The sequence below is a fragment of the Oncorhynchus clarkii genome, chromosome 7 (genome assembly GCF_045791955.1).
Source record: "Oncorhynchus clarkii lewisi isolate Uvic-CL-2024 chromosome 7, UVic_Ocla_1.0, whole genome shotgun sequence".
Taxonomy (NCBI): domain Eukaryota; kingdom Metazoa; phylum Chordata; class Actinopteri; order Salmoniformes; family Salmonidae; genus Oncorhynchus; species Oncorhynchus clarkii.
This window is the reverse complement of record NC_092153.1, coordinates 84849992-84873884: the sequence shown is the minus strand read 5'-3', so window position 1 is coordinate 84873884 and position 23893 is coordinate 84849992. Positions and strand designations below refer to the sequence as shown.

At 43.4% G+C, this 23893-nt stretch overlaps 1 protein-coding gene across 1 annotated transcript; it reads right to left on the bottom strand.

Moving 5' to 3' along the window:
- Nucleotides 1-4640: 4640 nt before the first annotated feature.
- LOC139413934 (deoxyribonuclease gamma-like) lies at nt 4641-23200 on the bottom strand. Its single transcript, XM_071161803.1, has 8 exons — nt 22910-23200; nt 19924-20012; nt 17743-17835; nt 11686-11798; nt 11332-11444; nt 9259-9416; nt 8877-8973; nt 4641-7661 (listed from the first exon to the last, which is right to left on the bottom strand). Exons 1-8 carry the CDS (start codon nt 23072-23074, stop codon nt 7593-7595), a joined length of 897 nt encoding a protein of 298 aa, XP_071017904.1. The 5' UTR covers nt 23075-23200; the 3' UTR covers nt 4641-7592.
- Between the last annotated feature and the right edge of the window lie 693 nt (nt 23201-23893).

Here is a 23893-nt window from a genome sequence, read left to right as displayed (position 1 = left end):
TTGACACTGGTCTACTACCAGGTCATGTGTCTTCTCAGTCATGTTGACACTGGTCTACTACCAGGTCATGTGTCTTCTCAGTCATGTTGAGACTGGTCTACTACCAGGTCATGTGTCTTCTCAGTCGTGTTGACACTGGTCTACTACCAGGTCATGTGTCTTCTCAGTCATGTTGAGACTGGTCTACTACCAGGTCATGTGTCTTCTCAGTCATGTTGAGACTGGTCTACTACCAGGTCATGTGTCTTCTCAGTCATGTTGAGACTGGTCTACTACCAGGTCATGTGTCTTCTCAGTCATGTTGAGACTGGTCTACTACCAGGTCATGTGTCTTCTCAGTAATGTTGAGACTGGTCTACTACCAGGTCATGTGTCTTCTCAGTCATGTTGAGACTGGTCTACTACCAGGTCATGTGTCTTCTCAGTCATGTTGAGACTGGTCTACTACCAGGTCATGTGTCTTCTCAGTCATGTTGACACTGGTCTACTACCAGGTCATGTGTCTTCTCAGTCATGTTGACACTGGTCTACTACCAGGTCATGTGTCTTCTCAGTCATGTTGAGACTGGTCTACTACCAGGTCATGTGTCTTCTCAGTAATGTTGAGACTGGTCTACTACCAGGTCATGTGTCTTCTCAGTCATGTTGACACTGGTCTACTACCAGGTCATGTGTCTTCTCAGTCATGTTGACACTGGTCTACTACCAGGTCATGTGTCTTCTCAGTCATGTTGAGACTGGTCTACTACCAGGTCATGTGTCTTCTCAGTCGTGTTGACACTGGTCTACTACCAGGTCATGTGTCTTCTCAGTCATGTTGAGACTGGTCTACTACCAGGTCATGTGTCTTCTCAGTCGTGTTGACACTGGTCTACTACCAGGTCATGTGTCTTCTCAGTCGTGTTGACACTGGTCTACTACCAGGTCATGTGTCTTCTCAGTCATGTTGACACTGGTCTACTACCAAGTCATGTGTCTTCTCAGTCGTGTTGACACTGGTCTACTACCAGGTCATGTGTCTTCTCAGTCATGTTGACACTGGTCTACTACCAGGTCATGTGTCTTCTCAGTCATGTTGACACTGGTCTACTACCAGGTCATGTGTCTTCTCAGTCATGTTGACACTGGTCTACCATTGCTTTAATGTATTGTTGTTGTTCTCATTAATATTGTTGTTGTAGTTGTTGTTAATGGTGATCCCATGTCCACTACTACTATTATTATTACTATCACCATTTCTTTATATATATATAGAAATATTTTATATATAAATATATATTTTTCTTTGTATATATGTATACTTTGACAATGTAAGTAATAATGAACTTGCCATGTCAATAAAGTCAATTGAATTGAAATTGAGAGAGCCACAGAGAGAGAGAGCGAGAACGATTCCCAAACCTTCCATAACAAAGCCATCACCAACAGAGATGAACCTGGAGAAGAGTCCCCTAAACAAGCTGGTCCTGGGGCTCTGTTCACAAACAGAAACAGGCCCCACAGAGCCCCAGGACAGCAGCACAATTACACCCAACCAAATCATGAGAAAACAAAAATGTAATTACTTGACACATTGGAAAGAATTAACAAAAGAAACAGAGCAAACTAGAATGCTATTTGGCCCTAAACAGAGAGTACACAGTGGCAGAATACCTGACCACTGTAACTGACCCAAAATTAAGGAAAGCTTTGACTATGTACAGACTCAGTGAGCATTGACTTGCTATTGAGAAAGGCCGCCGCAGGCAGACCTGGCTCTCAAGGGAAGACAGGCTATGTGCACACCCAATCTTGATAAACTCCCATATCTACTGGGTGAAATTCCACAGTGTGCCATCACAGCAGCAAGATTTGTGACCTGTTGCCACGAGAAAAGGGCAACCAGTGAAGAACAAACACCACTGTAAATACAACCCATATTTATGTTTATTTTCCCTTTTGTATTTTAACTACTTGCATATTGTTACGACACCATATATAGACATGATATGACATTTGTAATGTTTTTATTCTTTTGGAAGTGTAGTGTTTAATGTACATTTTTTATTGTTTATTTCACTTTTGTTTATCTATTTCACTTGCTTTGGCAATGTAAACATATGTTTCCCATGGCAATAAAGCCCCTTAAATTGAAATTGAATTGAGAGAGAGAGGTCAAACTGCTCTTTCAGTCAGTCTCACCACTCTGAAGCCAGCCACCCACTACAGGACAGTCTAGAACAGTGGAACCAACCAACCAGTGCAGGAATAGCCTGTTTTCCAGACTGTCTAGAATAGTACCGGGCATTCTAGAACAGTACCGGGCATTCTAGAACAGTCCGAGCATTCTAGAACAGTACCGGGCATTTTAGAACAGTACTGGGCATTCTAGAACAGTACTGGGCATTCTAGAACAGTACTGGGCATTTTAGAACAGTACTGGGCATTCTAGAACAGTACTGGGCATTTTAGAACAGTACTGGGCATTCTAGAACAGTAAAGGGCATTCTAGAACCGCAGACCTGAGGATGAGGAACCTCCTGACCACCCAGAACCAGAACTGTTACCGGAAGGAGATCGTAAAGGAGTGTTACACCCGCCTGGCAGAGCCATCAATGACGAGACTTGCCCACCAGCTTGGTCCCTCGCAGGGCCAAGGAGCAGCTAGGGCTGTCTCTCTAAACTCCCCCTGTCCACCAACAAGACTGTCCTGCCTCCTGTGTTATCCACCCTGGAGAGGAGGAGAGCTGCCTCCTGTGTTATCCACCCTGGAGTGGAGGAGAGCTGCCTCCTGTGTTATCCACCCTGGAGAGGAGGGGAGCTGCCTCCTGTGTTATCCACCCTGGAGAGGAGGAGAGCTGCCTCCTGTGTTATCCACCCTGGAGAGGAGGAGAGCTGCCTCCTGTGTTATCCACCCTGGAGAGGAGGAGAGCTGCCTCCTGTGTTATCCACCCTGGAGAGGGGAGAGGCTGCGGTGCCCAGGGACAGGTGAGTGAATAAATTAATGAATACATTTGACAGATTTGAAATACATCCGTTGGAGTACAACACTTGATCCTGCTAACGACACCTAAATGTGTGGTGACCTAAATCATAGGACCAGTAGACTACGTCACCTTGAGCTTAATGAGGAGAAGGAAGTAAACTTTTAAGATGGGCCAGTTTCCCAAACACATGCTCAGAAATGTTTTAGAAAAATATACAGTACAATTTCAAATAAAAAAATGATTGAGGATTAAAAACACATTAAAATCTAGTGCCATGGTGGTCCTTGTTACCCTGTCCCAGGTCCTGGGACGTTAGTGTCTTCATGGGACGTTAGAGTCTTCGTGGGACGTTAGTGTCTTCGTGGGACGTTAGAGTCTTCGTGGGACGTTAGAGTCTTCGTGGGACGTTAGTGTCTTCGTGGGACGTTAGTGTCTTCGTGGGACGTTAGTGTCTTCGTGGGACGTTAGAGTCTTCGTGGGACGTTAGTGTCTTCGTGGGACGTTAGTGACTTCGTGGGACGTTAGTGTTTTCGTGGGACGTTAGTGTCTTCGTGGGACGTTAGTGACTTCGTGGGACGTTAGTGTTTTCGTGGGACGTTAGAGTCTTCGTGGGACGTTAGTGTCTTCGTGGGACGTTAGAGTCTTCGTGGGACGTTAGTGTCTTCGTGGGACGTTAGTGTCTTCGTGGGACGTTAGTGACTTCGTGGGACGTTAGTGTTTTCGTGGGACGTTAGTGACTTCGTGGGACGTTAGTGTTTTCGTGGGACGTTAGTGTCTTCGTGGGACGTTAGTGTCTTCGTGGGACGTTAGAGTCTTCGTTGGACGTTAGTGTCTTCGTTGGACGTTAGTGTCTTCGTGGGACGTTAGAGTCTTCGTGGGACGTTAGAGTCTTCGTGGGACGTTAGTGTCTTCGTGGGACGTTAGTGTCTTCGTGGGACGTTAGTGTCTTCAGCAATGATCTTCCGAGGTTTTGCACACTGGGTAATCACATTCAGATCGACATCACATTGATATCGACATCCCTATTCTATTCTATTCATTATTTAACCAGGGAAATCACATTCAGATCGACGTCAATATATGTTTTTCTATGAGAAATACAGTTGATGTCGGAATTTTACATACACTTAGGTTGGAGTCATTAACTCATTTTTCAACCACTCCACAAATTTCTTGTTAATTAACAAACTATAGTTTTGGCAAGTCGGTGTCATGACGTTGCCATCTTTGGGTACAGCAAGCCCCATCCCCCTCTCCCTGCCTCCTACAACTAGGCTGCTGAGGTCAGAGAGGTCGTAAATTGCTGGAAGAGATGATCTCCTCATGGCCACAGTATAGAGACAGAGTGAATTTTCATAGAGAACAAAGGAATTTCTTCCACCTCACAGAACTTGAGGTCCGAACAACGTTTACGTTCCGGAGAAGGTATAAAAGATGGGTGAAGAATCCAACTACGAACTGGTCCGTTTGGTACAACTTGGGGAAGCTCATGGGAGACGGTGCGGCCACATTACCATAACGCTGTTTACAGTGGGGCAAAAAAAGTATTTCGTCAGCCACCAATTGTGCAAGTTCTCCCACTTAAAAAGATGAGAGAGGCCTGTAATTTTCATCATAGGTACACTTCAACTATGACAGACAAAATGAGAGAAAAAATCCAGAAAATCACATTGTAGGATTTTTTATGAATTTATTTGCAAATTATGGTGGATATGGGAAATACCAAATTTATTCTCTGATATAGTAAATACCAAATATATTCTCTGATATAGGAAATACCAAATATATTCTCTGATATCGGATATACCAGATATATTCTCTGATATAGGATATACCAAATATATTCTCTGATATAGGATATACCAAATCTATTATCTGATATAGGATATACAGACATATGTTAGCTATAAATAATGTTCCTTAAAAGAACACTGCTACATGACATATTACAAACTGGTTCAACTGAGGAAATAATCATTTACATTTGGATAAGCCATTTGCATGTCGTCAGGTGTTTTTAACATGACTCTGGTACCCTATTCCCTATATAGTGCACTACTTTAGACCAGAACCCTATTCCCTATATAGTACACTACTATAGACCAGAACCCTATTCCCTATATAGTGCACTACTTTAGACCAGGGTCCTATTCCCTATATAGTACACTACTATAGACCAGGGTCCTATTCCCTATATAGTACACTACTATAGACCAGGGCCCTATTCCCTATATAGTACACTACTTTAGACCAGGGTCCTATTCCCTATATAGTACACTACTATAGACCAGGGCCTTATTCCCTATATAGTACACTACTTTAGACCAGAGCCCTATTTCCTATATAGTGCACTACTTTAGACCAGAGCCCTATTCCCTATATAGTGCACTACTATAGACCAGGGCCCTATTCCCTATATAGTGCACTAATTTAGACCAGAACCCTATTCCCTATATAGTACACTACTATAGACCAGGGCCCTATTCCCTATATAGTACACTACTTTAGACCAGAGCCCTATTCCCTATATAGTGCACTACTTTAGACCAGGGCCCTATTCCCTATATAGTACACTACTATAGACCAGGGCCCTATTCCCTATATAGTGCACTACTTTAGACCAGGGCCCTATTCCCTATATAGTGCACTACTTTAGACCAGGGCCCTATTCCCTATATAGTGCACTACTTTAGACCAGGGTCCTATTCCCTATATAGTGCACTACTTTAGACCAGGGCCCTATTCCCTATATAGTACACTACTATAGACCAGGGCCCTATTCCCTATATAGTGCACTACTTTAGACCAGAACCCTATTCCCTATATAGTACACTACTATAGACCAGAGCCCTATTCCCTATATAGTGCACTACTTTAGACCAGAACCCTATTCCCTATATAGTGCACTACTTTAGACCAGGGTCCTATTCCCTATATAGTACACTACTATAGACCAGAGCCCTATTCCCTATATATAGTACACTACTATAGACCAGGATCCTATTCCCTATATAGTGCACTACTTTAGATCAGGGCCTTATTCCCTATATAGTGCACTACTATAGACCAGGGCCCTATTCCCTATATAGTGCACTACTTTAGACCAGGGCCCTATTCCCTATATAGTGCACTACTTTAGACCAGAGCCCTATTCCCTATATAGTGCACTACCAGGTAATAGGATGGCAGGAAAAAGCTGCCATGTGATGCAGTAAACAAAGCATGGGGAGAAGAAAAGCAAGATGCTTCAAATGAGCTGGTCACAGGCACAGCTGGTCGCCTAGCAACAAGGAAACACACACATTAACCTCTGAGTGGCTGGAGCAAAGTACGCCAACGTTATTATAGGAAACTAAAACTAATCATGAAAAAAATATTTATTAAAAAAATATATATATATAATTAAGAAACCCACTTTAAAAACTAAAACTGTACTGAAACTATTATTTCTGATTACAAAACTAAACTAAATAAAACCCCACTATGTTTAGTTTTAGATTTTTTTTCTAATGGGTTTTTCAAGCTTTTGAATCTGTCAGGTAAATGCTGTCAGGAGATGGTCATGTTTCAATAGGCCTAGACATCCTCCCCAGACATAGTGCTGCTGTTATAGGCCTAGACATCCTCCCCAGACATAGTGCTGCTGTTATAGGTATGTTTCAATAGGCCTGGCTTCACTACTTGTTTCTACTGTATTATTGACTGTATGTTTGTTTTACTCCATGTGTAACTCTGTGTTGTTGTATGTGTCGAACTGCTTTGCTTTATCTTGGCCAGGTCACAGTTGTAAATGAGAACTTGTTCTCAACTTGCCTACCTGGTTAAATAAAGGAGAAATGCTCTGGGTCTGTTGCTCTGGGTCTGTTGCTCTGGGTCTGTTGTTATGGGTCTGTTGTTATAGGTATGTTGCTCTAGGTCTGTTGCTCTGGGTCTAGGTCGGTTGCTCTGGGTCTGTTGCTCTGGCTCTGTTGCTCTGGCTCTGTTGCTCTGGGTCTGTTGCTCTAGGTCTGTTGCTCTAGGTCGGTTGCTCTGGGTCTGTTGTTATAGGTATGTTGCTCTGGGTCTGGTGCTCTATGTCTGTTGCTCTGGGTCTGTTGCTCTAGGTCTAGGTCTGTTGCTCTAGGTCTGTTGCTCTGGGTCTGTTGCTCTGGGTCTGTTGCTCTGGGTCTAGGTCTGTTGCTCTGGGTCTGTTGCTATAGGTCTGTTGCTCTGGGTCTAGGTCTGTCTAATCTGTAATGCAATCTGTAATAATCTATAATCTAGGTCTGAGACAACTAGAAATACAACCTACAACACATACATGCCTCCTAGCTATTAGCCACCCAGGCTAACACTAAAGCTAAAACTAAATAATATCAAAAACCAAATAGAAATGTTTTTAGAAAACTCAAATAGAATAAAAACTACTAGATTAAGTCAACAACAACAAAAAAATACTAATAGAAATAAAAACGAATATAAAACACAAAAGTATAATAATCTTGAAGCACAGAGTGCAGCTCAGTGACCATGCTTCTGGGATTAATTAGCTATGGACTGGAGCAAAGCAAACACTGCAGGACGCACACAGACCACCCGAGGGACACCGAGACGTCCTCAGGACGGTACCGTTACGAGGACAAGACGTTAACCCTTATTCCTCGGAGCGGCCTTCACAGTGATGCACACTGGATAGTGGTCACTCACCGCCAGGGCCTGGAACACACAAACACACACCATCGGAGGATTTAACACTGACACCATCAGAGGATTTAACACTGACACCATCAGAGGATTTAGCACTGACACCATCAGAGGCTTTAATACTGACACCATCAAAGGATTTAACACTGACACCATCAGAGGCTTTAATACTGACACCATCAGAGGATTTAACACTGACACCATCAGAGGATTTAACACTGACACCATCAGAGGATTTAACACTGACACCATCAGAGGATTTAACACTGACACCATCAGAGGCTTTAACACTGACACCATCAGAGGATGTAACACTGACACCATCAGAGGATTTAGCACTGACACCATCAGAGGCTTTAATACTGACACCATCAAAGGATTTAACACTGACACCATCAGAGGCTTTAATACTGACACCATCAGAGGATTTAACACTGACACCATCAGAGGATTTAACACTGACACCATCAGAGGATTTAACACTGACACCATCAGAGGATTTAACACTGACACCATCAGAGGATTTAACACTGACACCATCAGAGGATTTAACACTGACACCATCAGAGGATTTAACACTGACACCATCAGAGGCTTTAACACTGACACCATCAGAGGCTTTAACACTGACACCATCAGAGGATTTAACACTGACACCATCAGAGGATTTAACACTGACACCATCAGAGGCTTTAACACTGACACCATCAGAGGATTTAACACTGACACCATCAGAGGATTTAACACTGACACCATCAGAGGATTTAACACTGACACCATCAGAGGATTTAACACTGACACCATCAGAGGATTTAACACTGCTGACACCATCAGAGGCTTTAACACTGACACCATCAGAGGCTTTAACACTGACACCATCAGAGGATTTAACACTGACACCATCAGAGGATTTAACACTGACACCATCAGAGGATTTAACACTGACACCATCAGAGGATTTAACACTGACACCATCAGAGGATTTAACACTGCTGACACCATCAGAGGCTTTAACACTGACACCATCAGAGGATTTAACACTGACACCATCAGAGGATTTAACACTGACACCATCAGAGGATTTAACACTGACACCATCAGAGGATTTAACACTGACACTGTTTTACATTCAGACGTTTTGGATCTCTAGTTGGTACAGTCTACATTAGATGCATTTCAGATCTGTCAAGAGAGAGAGAAAGAGAGAGAGAGGAGAGGGTGCTATACCTGTAGCTCGGTTAGTCCGTAGGCCCGTCTGAAGTCAAACACATCCAGAGAGGTTGGGTTGACTGCCTGGATCATCTTGTCCCCGTGGAGGACAACCCTATTGACAGACAGAGGAACAAGGATGGGATCAGACAGGAGCAGGAGAACCATAGAGCAGAAAGAGAAATCCTAAAGAAGACGTTCTGGCTGATGAACAGTTACGTTGACATCCAGCACCTGCTCAGTATACTGATCGGGTTGGCTCCTAGGTCACATTACAAGTCTGTTTTAACCCGCTGAGCTTAAAGCTTAACCACATTTGTTACACTCAAAGGGAAGCCATAGGGATGTGCACGGGATTGTATGACCCCTGATGTATGTTTCTATGGCAACGCCCTCTGACCTGTCATAGGCACAGTCTGTGGACTCCTTGACGGTGGTGTCGATGGTGTCACCCGTCAGCCACAGGAAGCTGCTGTCAGACCGCAGGCGGATGCTGCTCCACTGCTTCTTGGGTACGTAGCCGCAGGCCGCATTGAAGTCGCCCATGATGATCACATTCTGAAGAAAGGAGATGTGAGATTGAGCATGGAAACTACCACAGGTGTGCAAAGTACATTGGACACAAAAAAAACATGCTCAATGGAGATTTTTTTTTGCACCAAAATAATCTGTTTTAATCTTGTACCGATTACAGTTTACATTGAACACAAATTTGGTTTAGTAAGGTGTCATTTTAGGGCCTTTTTTTCACCATTTATAGAAATGATATCTGCTAATACCCATAGTAATCTGAAAATTTATTACAAATACACACTATTACAAATTCACACTGTTACAAATACATCATTGTTACAAATATCTCATTGTTACAAATATCACACACCATGGAGAGCATTGATCTCTACTGTTGGTGGTGACTGTTGTGGTTTACCAGTGGAGTTATATGAGCTTGTAGCTATTTCTGGGAGATACTGTATGTTGTAATAAACTTTACCTGTGCACTTTTTTTTTTACCGGGGTGAAACCAGAAATGATACAACTTCTGGCCTTTCTAGGGAGTTTTTCCTAGCCACCATGCGTCTACATCTGCATTGCTTGCCGTTTGGGGTTTTAAGCTGGGTTTCTGTGTAGCACTTTGTGACGTCGGCTGATGTAAAATGGGCTTTATAAATACATTTGATTGATTGATAGGAAATTATTTAACCGCTGATAGACTACAACAATATATATGTGTGTGTGTGTGTGTGTGTGTGTGTGTGTGTGTGTGTGTGTGTGTGTAGGAAATAGGTCAATCCAAACCAAGGTAGGTAGGTGTGTGTGTGTGTATAGGAAATAGGTCAGTCCAAACCAAGGTAGGTGTGTGTGTGTGTGTGTGTGTGTGTGTATGTGTGTATAGGAAATAGGTCAGTCCAAACCATGGTAGGTAGGTGTGTGTGTGTGTATGTATAGGATATAGGTCAGTCCAAACCAAGGTAGGTGTGTGTGTGTGTGTATAGGATATAGGTCAGTCCAAACCATGGTAGGTAGGTGTGTGTGTGTATATATAGGATATAGGTCAGTCCAAACCAAGGTAGGTGTGTGTGTGTATATATAGGATATAGGTCAGTCCAAACCAAGGTAGGTGTGTGTGTGTGTGTATAGGATATAGGTCAGTCCAAACCATGGTAGGTAGGTGTGTGTGTATATATAGGATATAGGTCAGTCCAAACCATGGTAGGTAGGTGTGTGTGAGTATATATAGGATATAGGTCAGTCCAAACCATGGTAGGTAGGTGTGTGTGAGTATATATAGGATATAGGTCAGTCCAAACCATGGTAGGTAGGTGTGTGTGTGTATATATAGGATATAGGTCAGTCCAAACCATGGTAGGTAGGTGTGTGTGTGTATATATAGGATATAGGTCAGTCCAAACCAAGGTAGGTGTGTGTGTGTATATATAGGATATAGGTCAGTCCAAACCAAGGTAGGTGTGTGTGTGTGTGTATAGGATATAGGTCAGTCCAAACCATGGTAGGTAGGTGTGTGTGTATATATAGGATATAGGTCAGTCCAAACCATGGTAGGTAGGTGTGTGTGTATATATAGGAAATAGGTCAGTCCAAACCATGGTAGGTAGGTGTGTGTGTGTATATATAGGATATAGGTCAGTCCAAACCATGGTAGGTAGGTGTGTGTGTGTATATATAGGATATAGGTCAGTCCAAACCAAGGTAGGTGTGTGTGTGTATATATAGGATATAGGTCAGTCCAAACCAAGGTAGGTGTGTGTGTGTGTGTGTATAGGATATAGGTCAGTCCAAACCATGGTAGGTAGGTGTGTGTGTGTATAGGATACAGGTCAGTCCAAACCATGGTAGGTGTGTGTGTGTATATATAGGAAATAGGTCAGTCCAAACCATGGTAGGTAGGTGTGTGTGTATATATAGGAAATAGGTCAGTCCAAACCATGGTAGGTGTGTGTGTGTGCTCTACCTTTGAGGTCCATCGTTGCTTGACATCTTGGAACACATCATACAGTTCATTTATCTCCCTGACGGACGTCTCTGGAGTGGTGTGGATCGGGATGATCACAAAGTCCTGGACGGCTGCAGTGAAAGAGGGATACTTGTTGTCCCAAGCAACTTTTACAGCTGTGATACAATATGCCAGTTTAACCTACTGCCTTCTAACTGTCAAAGCAACTTGCCAATTCGGTATTTCTTCTTCGCTGTTAAAACTGCGAGCAAGAATTGTAATTGAAGTGTAGCTCTGCAGTGAAGTGGTCCTGCCCCGATAACATCTAGTCTAACGGTAATAATGTGTTGGTTAGTTCAGCCAGACAGTCACCTGTTTTGGGGGAAGAGAACCAGACGATGAAAGGTTCCCTGGAGAAGGCATCCTCATCTCCAGGTTGGGTGTCAGGGTACTGGTACACTTCCTTCACTGACACCAGCCTCTGTCTGAGAAACACATGTCATCACACTTCCTTTAGTACTAGTTCAAGTGCTTTGCTTATGGTCTGTGACAGTTCTCAGGCCCATACATGCACTGTAAAAAAAAAATGTAAAAAATCATCCTACTGTTATTACGGTAATATACTGTAAGCCGGTTACATGTAAATTACTGTAAAAAAAAGTACAGTATGTTAATGTAAATTCCAAATAAACTTTGCTGTAAAGTTGACCAAAGTTTATTTGGAATTTACAGTAAATTACATATTACTGTAAAATCAACAGTATTTTGTTTTAGTGTGTTTATAACAGGTCTAAAAGAAAGCAAAATCCTTAAGATTTTGATAAAATGTCCATATCAGAGAGCAGGAACTGATACGTGTTGAGTTGCTTATAGCTGATGATACACTGGCAATGTTTTGAGCCAACGTTGCCGAGCAACAGAGTTGGGTATGAGACCCTAGCGCAATGATCTAGCTCTGGTCTGCACTAACTAGCTCTGGGCCAGGGCATATAGTAGCTAGCTAGCACACTAGCTCTGGTCTAACTCTGGTCCGCACTAGTTGTGGTCTAGTTCTGGTACGCACTAACTAGCTCTGGGCCAGCTCCGGTTCAGAGTGTAGCTAGTAGCCAGCTAGCTCTGGTCCACACTAGCTCTGGTCTAGGTAGCGTCTGCACTAACTAGCTCTGGGCCAGCTCCGGTTCAGAGTGTAGCTAGTAGCCAGCTAGCTCTGTTCCACACTAGCTCTGGTCTAGCTAACGTCAGCACTAACTAGCTCTGGGCCAGCTCCGGTTCAGAGTGTAGCTAGTAGCCAGCTAGCTCTGTTCCACACTAGCTCTGGTCTAGCTAACGTCTGCACTAACTAGCTCTGGGCCAGCTCTCTTCTTCACAAATTGGCTCTTGTCCAGGATATAGATAGTAGCTAGCTAGGTCTGGTCTACACTAACTAGCTCTAGTCCTGGGCGTACTTAGTAGCTAGCTTGGGTCCAGCTCTGGTCCAGGGCGTACAGACGGACTCAACTTCAATAAAGCTTTATGCTAGAATTTACCACAGTTAACTACTCATACTACTGCCACAGTCACCACTACTACCACTACCATTACAACTCGCCCATTATAATCCACAATAACAACTCCACACCTACAAACCACCCCAAAATGCCTCACTATAACTATAAGCTATGAAAACCCTATTCCTACCATTCCTACCACCTCCACTTCTTTAATTACCATGAAAAACACTTAGAGGAACAACACATATCAATAACTAAAGTTTTAAATTAGATTTACCAAATAATTGAAATAATAATAGTTTCCACCACCCACACAAAGTCACGTGACTTTGTTGGTGATTCTTCCCTGGTTACCATAGCAACATTTGCGCTTACTGTTTTTTAAACATTTTATTAAACTAATTCTTATTTACATTGACAGCCTACCAGGGAACAGCAGGTTAACTGGTCTAGGAACAGTGTTAACTGGTCTAGTGGGTTAACTGGTCTAGGAACAGCAGGTTAACTGGTCTAGGAACAGCAGGTTAACTGGTCTAGGAACAGTGGGTTAACTGGTCTAGGAACAGTGGGTTAACTGGTCTAGGAACAGTGGGTTAACTGGTCTAGGAACAGTGTTAACTGGTCTAGGAACAGTGTTAACTGGTCTAGGAACAGTGGGTTAACTGGTCTAGGAACAGCAGGTTAACTGGTCTAGGAACAGCAGGTTAACTGGTCTAGGAACAGTGGGTTAACTGGTCTAGGAACAGCAGGTTAACTGGTCTAGGAACAGCAGGTTAACTGGTCTAGGAACAGCAGGTTAACTGGTCTAGGAACAGCAGGTTAACTGGTCTAGGAACAGCGGGTTAACTGGTCTAGGAACAGTGGGTTAACTGGTCTAGGAACAGTGGGTTAACTGGTCTAGGAACAGTGGGTTAACTGGTCTAGGAACAGTGGGTTAACTGGTCTAGGAACAGTGGGTTAACTGGTCTAGGAACAGTGGGTTAACTGGTCTAGGAACAGTGGGTTAACTGGTCTAGGAACAGTGTTAACTGGTCTAGGAACAGTGTTAACTGGTCTAGGAACAGCAGGTTAACTGGTCTAGGAACAGTGGGTTAACTGGTCTAGGAACAGTGGGTTAACTGGTCTAGGAACAGTGGGTTAACTGGTCTAGGAACAGCAGGTTAACTGGTCTAGGAACAGTGTTAACTGGTCTAGGAACAGTAGGTTAACTGGTCTAGGAACAGCAGGTTAACTGGTCTAGGAACAGTGGGTTAACTGGTCTAGGAACAGTGGGTTAACTGGTCTAGGAACAGTGTTAACTGGTCTAGGAACAGCAGGTTAACTGGTCTAGGAACAGCAGGTTAACTGGTCTAGGAACAGTGGGTTAACTGGTCTAGGAACAGCAGGTTAACTGGTCTAGGAACAGTGGGTTAACTGGTCTAGGAACAGTGGGTTAACTGGTCTAGGAACAGTGGGTTAACTGGTCTAGGAACAGTGGGTTAACTGGTCTAGGAACAGTGGGTTAACTGGTCTAGGAACAGCAGGTTAACTGGTCTAGGAACAGTGGGTTAACTGGTCTAGGAACAGTGGGTTAACTGGTCTAGGAACAGCAGGTTAACTGGTCTAGGAACAGCAGGTTAACTGGTCTAGGAACAGTGGGTTAACTGGTCTAGGAACAGTGGGTTAACTGGTCTAGGAACAGTGTTAACTGGTCTAGGAACAGCAGGTTAACTGGTCTAGGAACAGCAGGTTAACTGGTCTAGGAACAGTGGGTTAACTGGTCTAGGAACAGTGGGTTAACTGGTCTAGGAACAGCAGGTTAACTGGTCTAGGAACAGTGGGTTAACTGGTCTAGGAACAGTGGGTTAACTGGTCTAGGAACAGTGGGTTAACTGGTCTAGGAACAGTGGGTTAACTGGTCTAGGAACAGTGGGTTAACTGGTCTAGGAACAGTGGGTTAACTGGTCTAGGAACAGTGGGTTAACTGGTCTAGGAACAGCAGGTTAACTGGTCTAGGAGCAGTGGGTTAACTGGTCTAGGAACAGCAGGTTAACTGGTCTAGGAACAGTGGGTTAACTGGTCTAGGAACAGTGGGTTAACTGGTCTAGGAACAGCAGGTTAACTGGTCTAGGAACAGCAGGTTAACTGGTCTAGGAACAGTGGGTTAACTGGTCTAGGAACAGTGGGTTAACTGGTCTAGGAACAGCGGGTTAACTGGTCTGGGAACAGCAGGTTAACTGGTCTAGGAACAGTGGGTTAACTGGTCTAGGAACAGTGGGTTAACTGTTCTAGGAACAGCGGGTTAACTGGTCTAGGAACAGTGGGTTAACTGGTCTAGGAACAGTGGGTTAACTGGTCTAGGAACAGCAGGTTAACTGGTCTAGGAACAGCGGGTTAACTGGTCTAGGAACAGTGGGTTAACTGGTCTAGGAACAGCGGGTTAACTGGTCTGGGAACAGCAGGTTAACTGGTCCAGGAACAGTGGGTTAACTGGTCTAGGAACAGTGGGTTAACTGGTCTAGGAACAGTGGGTTAACTGGTCTAGGAACAGTGGGTTAACTGGTCTAGGAACAGTGGGTTAACTGGTCTAGGAACAGTGGGTTAACTGGTCTAGGAACAGTGGGTTAACTGGTCTAGGAACAGTGGGTTAACTGGTCTAGGAACAGTGGGTTAACTGGTCTAGGAACAGTGGGTTAACTGGTCTAGGAACAGTGGGTTAACTGGTCTAGGAACAGCAGGTTAACTGGTCTAGGAACAGTGGGTTAACTGGTCTAGGAACAGTGGGTTAACTGGTCTAGGAACAGTGAGTTAACTGGTCTAGGAACAGTGAGTTAACTGGTCTAGGAACAGTGGGTTAACTGGTCTAGGAACAGTGGGTTAACTGGTCTAGGAACAGTGGGTTAACTGGTCTAGGAACAGTGGGTTAACTGGTCTAGGAACAGTGGGTTAACTGGTCTAGGAACAGTGGGTTAACTGGTCTAGGAACAGTGAGTTAACTGGTCTAGGAACAGTGGGTTAACTGGTCTAGGAACAGTGGGTTAACTGGTCTAGGAACAGTGGGTTAACTGGTCTAGGAACAGTGGGTTAACTGGTCTAGGAACAGTGGGTTAACTGGTCTAGGAACAGTGGGTTAACTGGTCTAGGAACAGTGGGTTAACTGGTCTAGGAACAGTGGGTTAACTGGTCTAGGAACAGTGGGTTAACTGGTCTAGAAACAGTGGGGTTAACTGTCTTGTTCAGGGGCAGAACGACATATTTTTACCTTGTCAACTCGGGGAATCGAGCTAGCAACCTTTCAGTTACTGGTCCAACGGTCTAACCACAAGGCCACCTGCCTCCTCTAACCACTAGGCCACCTGCCTCCTCTAACCACTAGGCCACCTGCCTCCTCTAACCACAAGGCCACCTGCCTCCTCTAACCACTAGGCCACCTGCCTCCTCTAACCACTAGGCCACCTCCCCCTCTAACCAGTAGGCTACCTGCCGCCCCTCTAACCACTAGGACACCTGACGCCCCTCTAACCACTAGGCTACTTGCCTCCTCTAACCACTAGGCTACCTGCCTCCTCTAACCACTAGGCTACCTGCCGCCCCCCTCTAACCACTAGGCTACCTGCCTCCTCTAACCACTAGGCCACCTGCCGCCCCTCTAACTACTAGGCTACCTGTCTCCTCTAACCACTAGGCTACCTGCCACCCCCTCTAACCACTAGGCCACCTGCCGCCCCTCTAACCACTAGGCCACCTGCCGCCCCTCTAACCACTAGGCCACCTGCCGCCCCTCTAACCACTAGGCTACCTGCCCCCTCTAACCACTAGGCCACCTGCCGCACTGCACCACTAGGCCACCTGCGGCCCCTCTAACCACTAGGATAAAAATTAACGGAATACAGCTGTAAGCACAGGCAAAATTGTAAGACTTACCTGTAGATAAAGGCGTACTGCTCCTTGTAAGACTTACCTGTAGATAAAGGCGTACTGCTCCTTGTAAGACTTACCTGTAGATAAAGGTGTACTGCTCCTTGTAAGACTTACCTGTAGATAAAGGCGTACTGCTCCTTGTAGGACTTACCTGTAGATAAAGGCGTACTGCTCCTTGTAGGACTTACCTGTAGATAAAGGCGTACTGCTCCTTGTAGGACTTACCTGTAGATAAAGGTGTACTGCTCCTTGTAGGACTTACCTGTAGATAAAGGTGTACTGCTCCTTGTAAGACTTACCTGTAGATAAAGGTGTACTGCTCCTTGTAGGACTTACCTGTAGATAAAGGCGTACTGCTCCTTGTAGGACTTACCTGTAGATAAAGGTGTACTGCTCCTTGTAGGACTTACCTGTAGATAAAGGTGTACTGCTCCTTGTAGGACTTACCTGTAGATAAAGGCGTACTGCTCCTTGTAGGACTTACCTGTAGATAAAGGCGTACTGCTCCTTGTAGGACTTACCTGTAGATAAAGGTGTACTGCTCCTTGTAGGACTTACCTGTAGATAAAGGTGTACTGCTCCTTGTAAGACTTACCTGTAGATAAAGGCGTACTGCTCCTTGTAGGACTTACCTGTAGATAAAGGTGTACTGCTCCTTGTAGGACTTACCTGTAGATAAAGGCGTACTGCTCCTTGTAGGACTTACCTGTAGATAAAGGCGTACTGCTCCTTGTAGGACTTACCTGTAGATAAAGGTGTACTGCTCCTTGTAGGACTTACCTGTAGATAAAGGTGTACTGCTCCTTGTAAGACTTACCTGTAGATAAAGGTGTACTGCTCCTTGTAGGACTTACCTGTAGATAAAGGCGTACTGCTCCTTGTAGGACTTACCTGTAGATAAAGGTGTACTGCTCCTTGTAGGACTTACCTGTAGATAAAGGTGTACTGCTCCTTGTAAGACTTACCTGTAGATAAAGGTGTACTGCTCCTTGTAAGACTTACCTGTAGATAAAGGTGTACTGCTCCTTGTAGGACTTACCTGTAGATAAAGGCGTACTGCTCCTTGTAGGACTTACGTCCCAGTCTGTCACTGATCACATAGTTATACTCATTCTTCCTGGAGCTGTAGTCACTGCAGAGGACAGAGGGAGCAGGGGGGTTGGATGGATGGATGGGTAAATAGATGGGTAAATGGATGAATTAATACATTCATGAACCAATGAATGAACCATCAAACAAATGAATGAGTGGATGAATGGATGGATGGATGGATGGATGGATGGATGGATGGATAGATGGATGGATAGATGGATGGATGGATGGATGGATGGATGGATGGATGGATGGATGGACGGACGGATTACTTAATGTACTTTATTGACAGTGTTGGGGAGTAGTGAACTATATGAAATTCAACTAGAAATGTAACTAAATTCTGCAGTAGCTTGGTAGTAGGGTAACTGTATGTAAATCTAGGTAGTGTTTTCACTAGTTAATTACCTTTTTGTCATGTGGTGCTGTAGCGAACTACACACAACTTTTTGGGGGGCCAAAATGATAGAAAATATGGGTGAAGTAGGTTAAAAAACGTCCGTTCTTTTTCAGCATCAGACCTCACTTGAAACACTTTTTGTATTTAATTCGGCTAATTTACACATTCTGTAAACATCTGATTCCAAAGTGATCACATCTGATTCCAAAGTGATCACATCTGATTCCAAAGTGATCACATCTGATTCCAAAGTGATCACATCTGATTCCAAAGTGATCACATCTGATTCCAAAGTGATCACATCTGATTCCAAAGTGATCACATCTGATTCCAAAGTGATCACATCTGATTCCAAAGGGATCTATTCTTGCTGTTTGTTGTCTATGCCACTTTAGATTTAGGTATGATCATTTTTCACAAAGTAGTTTGGATGTAGTGAACTACTTTTTCAAAGTAACTTCAGTTAAGCAACTATATTTTTCTTAAGGGTATCTTAAATTCTTCCAGTGTTAAGTACAGTGCATTCAGAAAGTATTCAGACCTCTTGATCCTTTTCCACATTTTTGTTACATTACAGCCTTATTTTAAACTGGATTAAATATAATTTTCTCATCAATCTACATGTAATCACAAAGCGAAAACAGGTCTATAGAAACCACCAAGACTACCTAGAGCTGGCCACCCGGCCAAACTGAGCAATCAGGGGAGAGGGGGCCTTGGTCAGGGAGGTGACCAAGAACCCGATGGGTCACTCTGACAGAGCACCAGAGTTCCTCTGTGGAGATGGGAAAACCTTCCAGAAGGACAACCATCTCTGCAGGACTCCACCAATCAGGTCTTTATGGTAGAGTGGCCAGACAGAAGCCACTCCTCAGTAAAAGGCACATGACAGCCCACTTGGAGTTTGCCAAAAGACACCTAAACAAGATTGAGAAACCAGATTCTCTGGTCTGGTGAAACCAAGATTGAATTCTTTGGCCTGAATGCCAAGCGTCACGTCTGGAGGAAACCTGGCACCATCCCTACGGTGAAGCATGCTGGTGGCAGAATCATGCTTTTGGGGATGTTTTTCAGTGGCAGGGACTGGGAGACTAGTCAGGATCAAGGGAAAGATGAACGGAGCAAAGTACAGAGAGACCTGCTCCAGAACCCTCAGGACCTCAGACTGGGGCGAAGATAAATTTTCCAGCAGGACAACGACCCTAAACACACAGCCAAGACAACGCAGGATCTGCAGAGAAAAATGGGAGAAACTCCCCAAATACAGGTGTGCCAAACTTGAAGCTTCATGCCCTAGAAGACTTGAGGCTGTAATCGCTGCCAAAGGTGCTTCAACAAAGTACTGAGTAAAGGGTCTGAATACTTATGTCAATATGACATGTCTAAAAACCTGTTTTTTTGTTTTCGCATTATGGGGTATTTTATGTAGATTGATGAGGAAGAAAAACAATTGAATTTATTTTAGAATAAGGCTGTAACGTAACAAAATGTAGAAAAGTCAAGCGGTCTGAATACTTCCCGAATGCACTGTAATTGGTAGTTTGATAAACGACATTTTCAGAGTAGCTTCCCCAACATTTTGTTCTTATAACACCCAGACTAATACACACTAATACACACTAATACACACTAATACACACTAGTGTTATTGTAACAGGGGAGTACATCTTTCAGGCCTTGGTCATCACACCAGCCATTGTCATTCAGTGTCTTTCAGGTCACCCCTACCTGTTGAGTTGAGTCATGAGCTGAGGGAAAGCCTTCGCACTGAGATCTTTAATCTCCATCACCAGCATGATGTCACAGCGAGCGATCAGCTGCAATATAGAGACGTCTTTTAGTACACTGGATAGAGATGCTGGTGCATGTGTATGAGAAACCTCAACTTAACATCAAGTACTTCCTCAGGTGGCCAGGGTTTTACTATGTGGTGGACATTCTCCTCTATGGGAAATTAAACTTCCTGTATATTATATACACTACCATTCAAAAGTTTTGGGTCACTTAGAAATGTCCTTGTTTTTGAAAGAAATGCACATTTTGTTGTCCATTAAAATAACATCAAATTGATCAGAAATACAGTGTAGACATTGTTAATGTTGTAAATTACTATTGTAGTTGGAAACGGCAGATTTTTAATGGAATATCTACATAGGAGTACAGAGGCCCATTACCAGCAACCATCACTCCTGTGTTCCAATGGCACGTTGTGTTAGCTAATCCAAGTTTATCAGAGTTCCTCTGTCCAGTGTCTGTGTTCTTTGCCCATCTAAATCTTTTATTTTTATTGGCCAGTCTGAGATATGGCTTTTTCTTTGCAACTCTGCCTAGAAGGCCAGCATCCCGGAGTCGCCTCTTCACTGTTGACATTGAGACTGGTGTTTTGCGCGTGCTATTTAATGAGGCTGCCAGTTGATGACTTGTGAGGCGTCTTCAGTTTCTTGGGAATTACTCGCATGGAATAGCCTTCCTTTCTCAGTACAAGAATAGACTGACGAGTTTCAGAAGAAAGTTCTTTGTTTCTGGCCAATTTGAGCCTGTAATCGAACCCACAAATGTTGATTCTCCAGATACTCAACTAGTCTAAAGAAGGCCAGTTTTATTGCTTCTTTAATCAGGACAACAGTTTTCAGCTGTGCTAATATAATTGCAAAAGGGGTTTCTAATGATCAATTAGCCTTTTAAAATTATAAACTTGGATTAGCTAACACAGAGTGCCATTGGAAGACAGGAGTGATGGTTGCTGATAATGGGCCTCTGTATGCCTATGTAGATATTCCATAAAAAAAATGCCATTTTCAGCTACAATAGTCATTTTCAACATTAACAATGTCTGCACTGTATTTCCGATCAATTTGATGTTATTTTAAATGGACAAAAAAATGAGCTTTTCTTTCAAAAACAAGGACATTCTGAAGTGACCCCAAACTTTTAAAAGGCAGCGTACTTAATATACAGGAAGTTTAATTTCCCAGAGAGGACAACGTCCACCACATAGTGTACTTCCTTAGTTATATAATATAGTTATTCTCTCACAGATCCAATTCTCACGCTAACCTGACCTCACTCAGACTCTGTTCTGTTTTACTAAAGAATGTTGTCGCACCAGATCCCCCTTGCTGACTTCTGCTTTCCATGGAACAAATTTATACGCAGTTCAATAGGTTGAGGTCAGGACACCTTTACTCAACACGTCCATATTCGGAAGGATGTTGTAACATCTGTACAATCCCATTCCTCACCTCTGTTTTGTACGTATTTCTACACACTACAGTTCAGGGGTCTTTTGCTTACACCCAACAAAACACACCAGTAACTGGAACTATACAATAATCAAATACACATCCTGAGTGTTACTGATGTACATACAGTATATGCATTATCTATACAGCACATGCACAGCATTATCTATACAGTATATGCACAGCATTATCTATACAGTACACGCACAACACATCTATACATTGCATGCACGACATTATCTATGCATTACATGCACAGCATTATCTATACAGTATATGCACGGCCTTATCTATACAGTACATGCACAACATTATCTATACATTACATGTGCAGCATTATCTATACAGTACGTGCTCATCATTATCCATACAGTACATGCACAGCATTATCCATGCACAGCATTATCCATGCACATAATTATATACACAGTACATGCACCGCATTATCTATACAGTACACGCACAGCATTATCTGTACGGTACGCACACAGCATTATCTATACGTTAATGTGCCGCATTACCCGTGCAGTACATGCACAACATTATCTATACATTACATACACTGCATTATCTATACAGTACATGCACAACATTATCTATACACTGCATGCACTGTATTATCTATACAGTACATGCACAACACTATCTATACATTGCATGTACTGCATTATCTGTACAGTACATGCACAACATTATCTATACATTACATGCACTGCATTATCTATACACACAGTAAATGCACAGCCTTATCTATACACACAGTAAATGCACAGCATTATCTATACACACAGTAAATGCACAGCCTTATCTATTAATGTAAATTGTAATGACAAGATTGTTGCCCTTGACATGCACCTTCTCGTTTTCGAGGGATCCTGTTTTATTATTATTTATTATGCTAAAGTCATAGTTGTGAGGTAATGAATGTGACACAATGCGATGAACTCGTCTGCTGTAAACATGTAAGGTACAGAGTCTAACGTTCAAATGTCAACCACTGTTTGCAGAACCGACTGCGAAACTCACTGTTAGCAGGAACACCACAAAAGAGACCATAACTGCAGACTGTAAATGGAACAACCACATCTAGTTTCTACGCAAAATTCTAAGGGATTCAACATCCACATGCAGTTGAAGTCGGAAGTTTACATACACTTAGGTTGGAGTCATTAAAACTCATTTTTCAACCACTCCACATATTTCTTGTTAACACACTATAGTTTTGGCAAGTCGGTTAGGACATGTCGGTTGACACAAGTCATTTTTCCAACAATTGTTTACAGACAGATTATTTCACTTATAATTCACTGTATCACAATTCCAGTGGGTCAGAAGAGATGAGTACATGAGTCCTGTATCGACATAACCTGAAAGGCCGCTCAGCAAGGAAGAAGCCACCGCTCCAAAATCGGCATAAAAAATCCAGACTACAGTTTGCAACTGGTTCAACTAAATAAATGTAGACTACTTACAGCCAATATGACATCAACCACCTCTGGCTTCTCTATTTTCTTCTCTCCAAAGGACTGGATGTTGAAGGTGCAGATCTTCAGGGCTGAACCCCCACCACTGAGCCCCAGAACCATGCCCAGCACCATCCAGCTCACTACCCTCCAAACACTAACACTACCCGACATGCTCACTGAGAGGTCAACAACAGACTGTCTGAGGGTACAGAGAGCCAGGAGAAGTAGCAGCTGCTGTGTGTGTGTGTTTAAGCTATCTGAAACACAACACTTCCTTTTTGGATGTATGATTAAAAAAAGACGTCACACATATCTTCTGTAATGTTGGCTACAGTCTCTCTCTCTGTTTCTCTGTTTCAGTCTCTCTCTCTCTCTCTCTGTTTCTCTGTTTCTGTCTCTCTCTCTCTCTCTGTTTCTGTCTCTCTCTAGGATGTGGTGAGAGGTCTATCAGCATAGAGGCAGGAAGCTATCTAGCTTAAATACGGGCAAGGCGTTATGCCGTGTGGTGTTGCTTTTTGAATTGAGATTATATTTATTATGGATCCCCATTAGTTCCTGTCGAGGCAGCAGCTACTCTTCTTGGGGTTTATTATGGATCCCCATTAGTTCCTGCCAAGGCAGCAGCTACTCTTCCTGGGGTTTATTATGGATCCCCATTAGTTCCTGTCGAGGCAGCAGCTACTCTTCCTGGGGTTTATTATGGATCCCCGTTAGTTCCTGCCAAGGCAGCAGCTAATCTTCCTGGGGTTTATTATGGATCCCCATTAGTTCCTGTCGAGGCAGCAGCTACTCTTCCTGGGGTTTATTATGGATCCCCATTAGTTCCTGCCAAGGCAGAAGCTACTCTTCCTGGGGTTTATTATGGATCCCCATTACTGCTTGCGTCAGTTACTCGATGTGGAATAGAGTTCCATGTAGTCATGGCTCTATGTAGTACTGTGTGCCTCCCATAGTCTGTTCTGGACTTGGGGACTGTGAAGAGACCTCTGG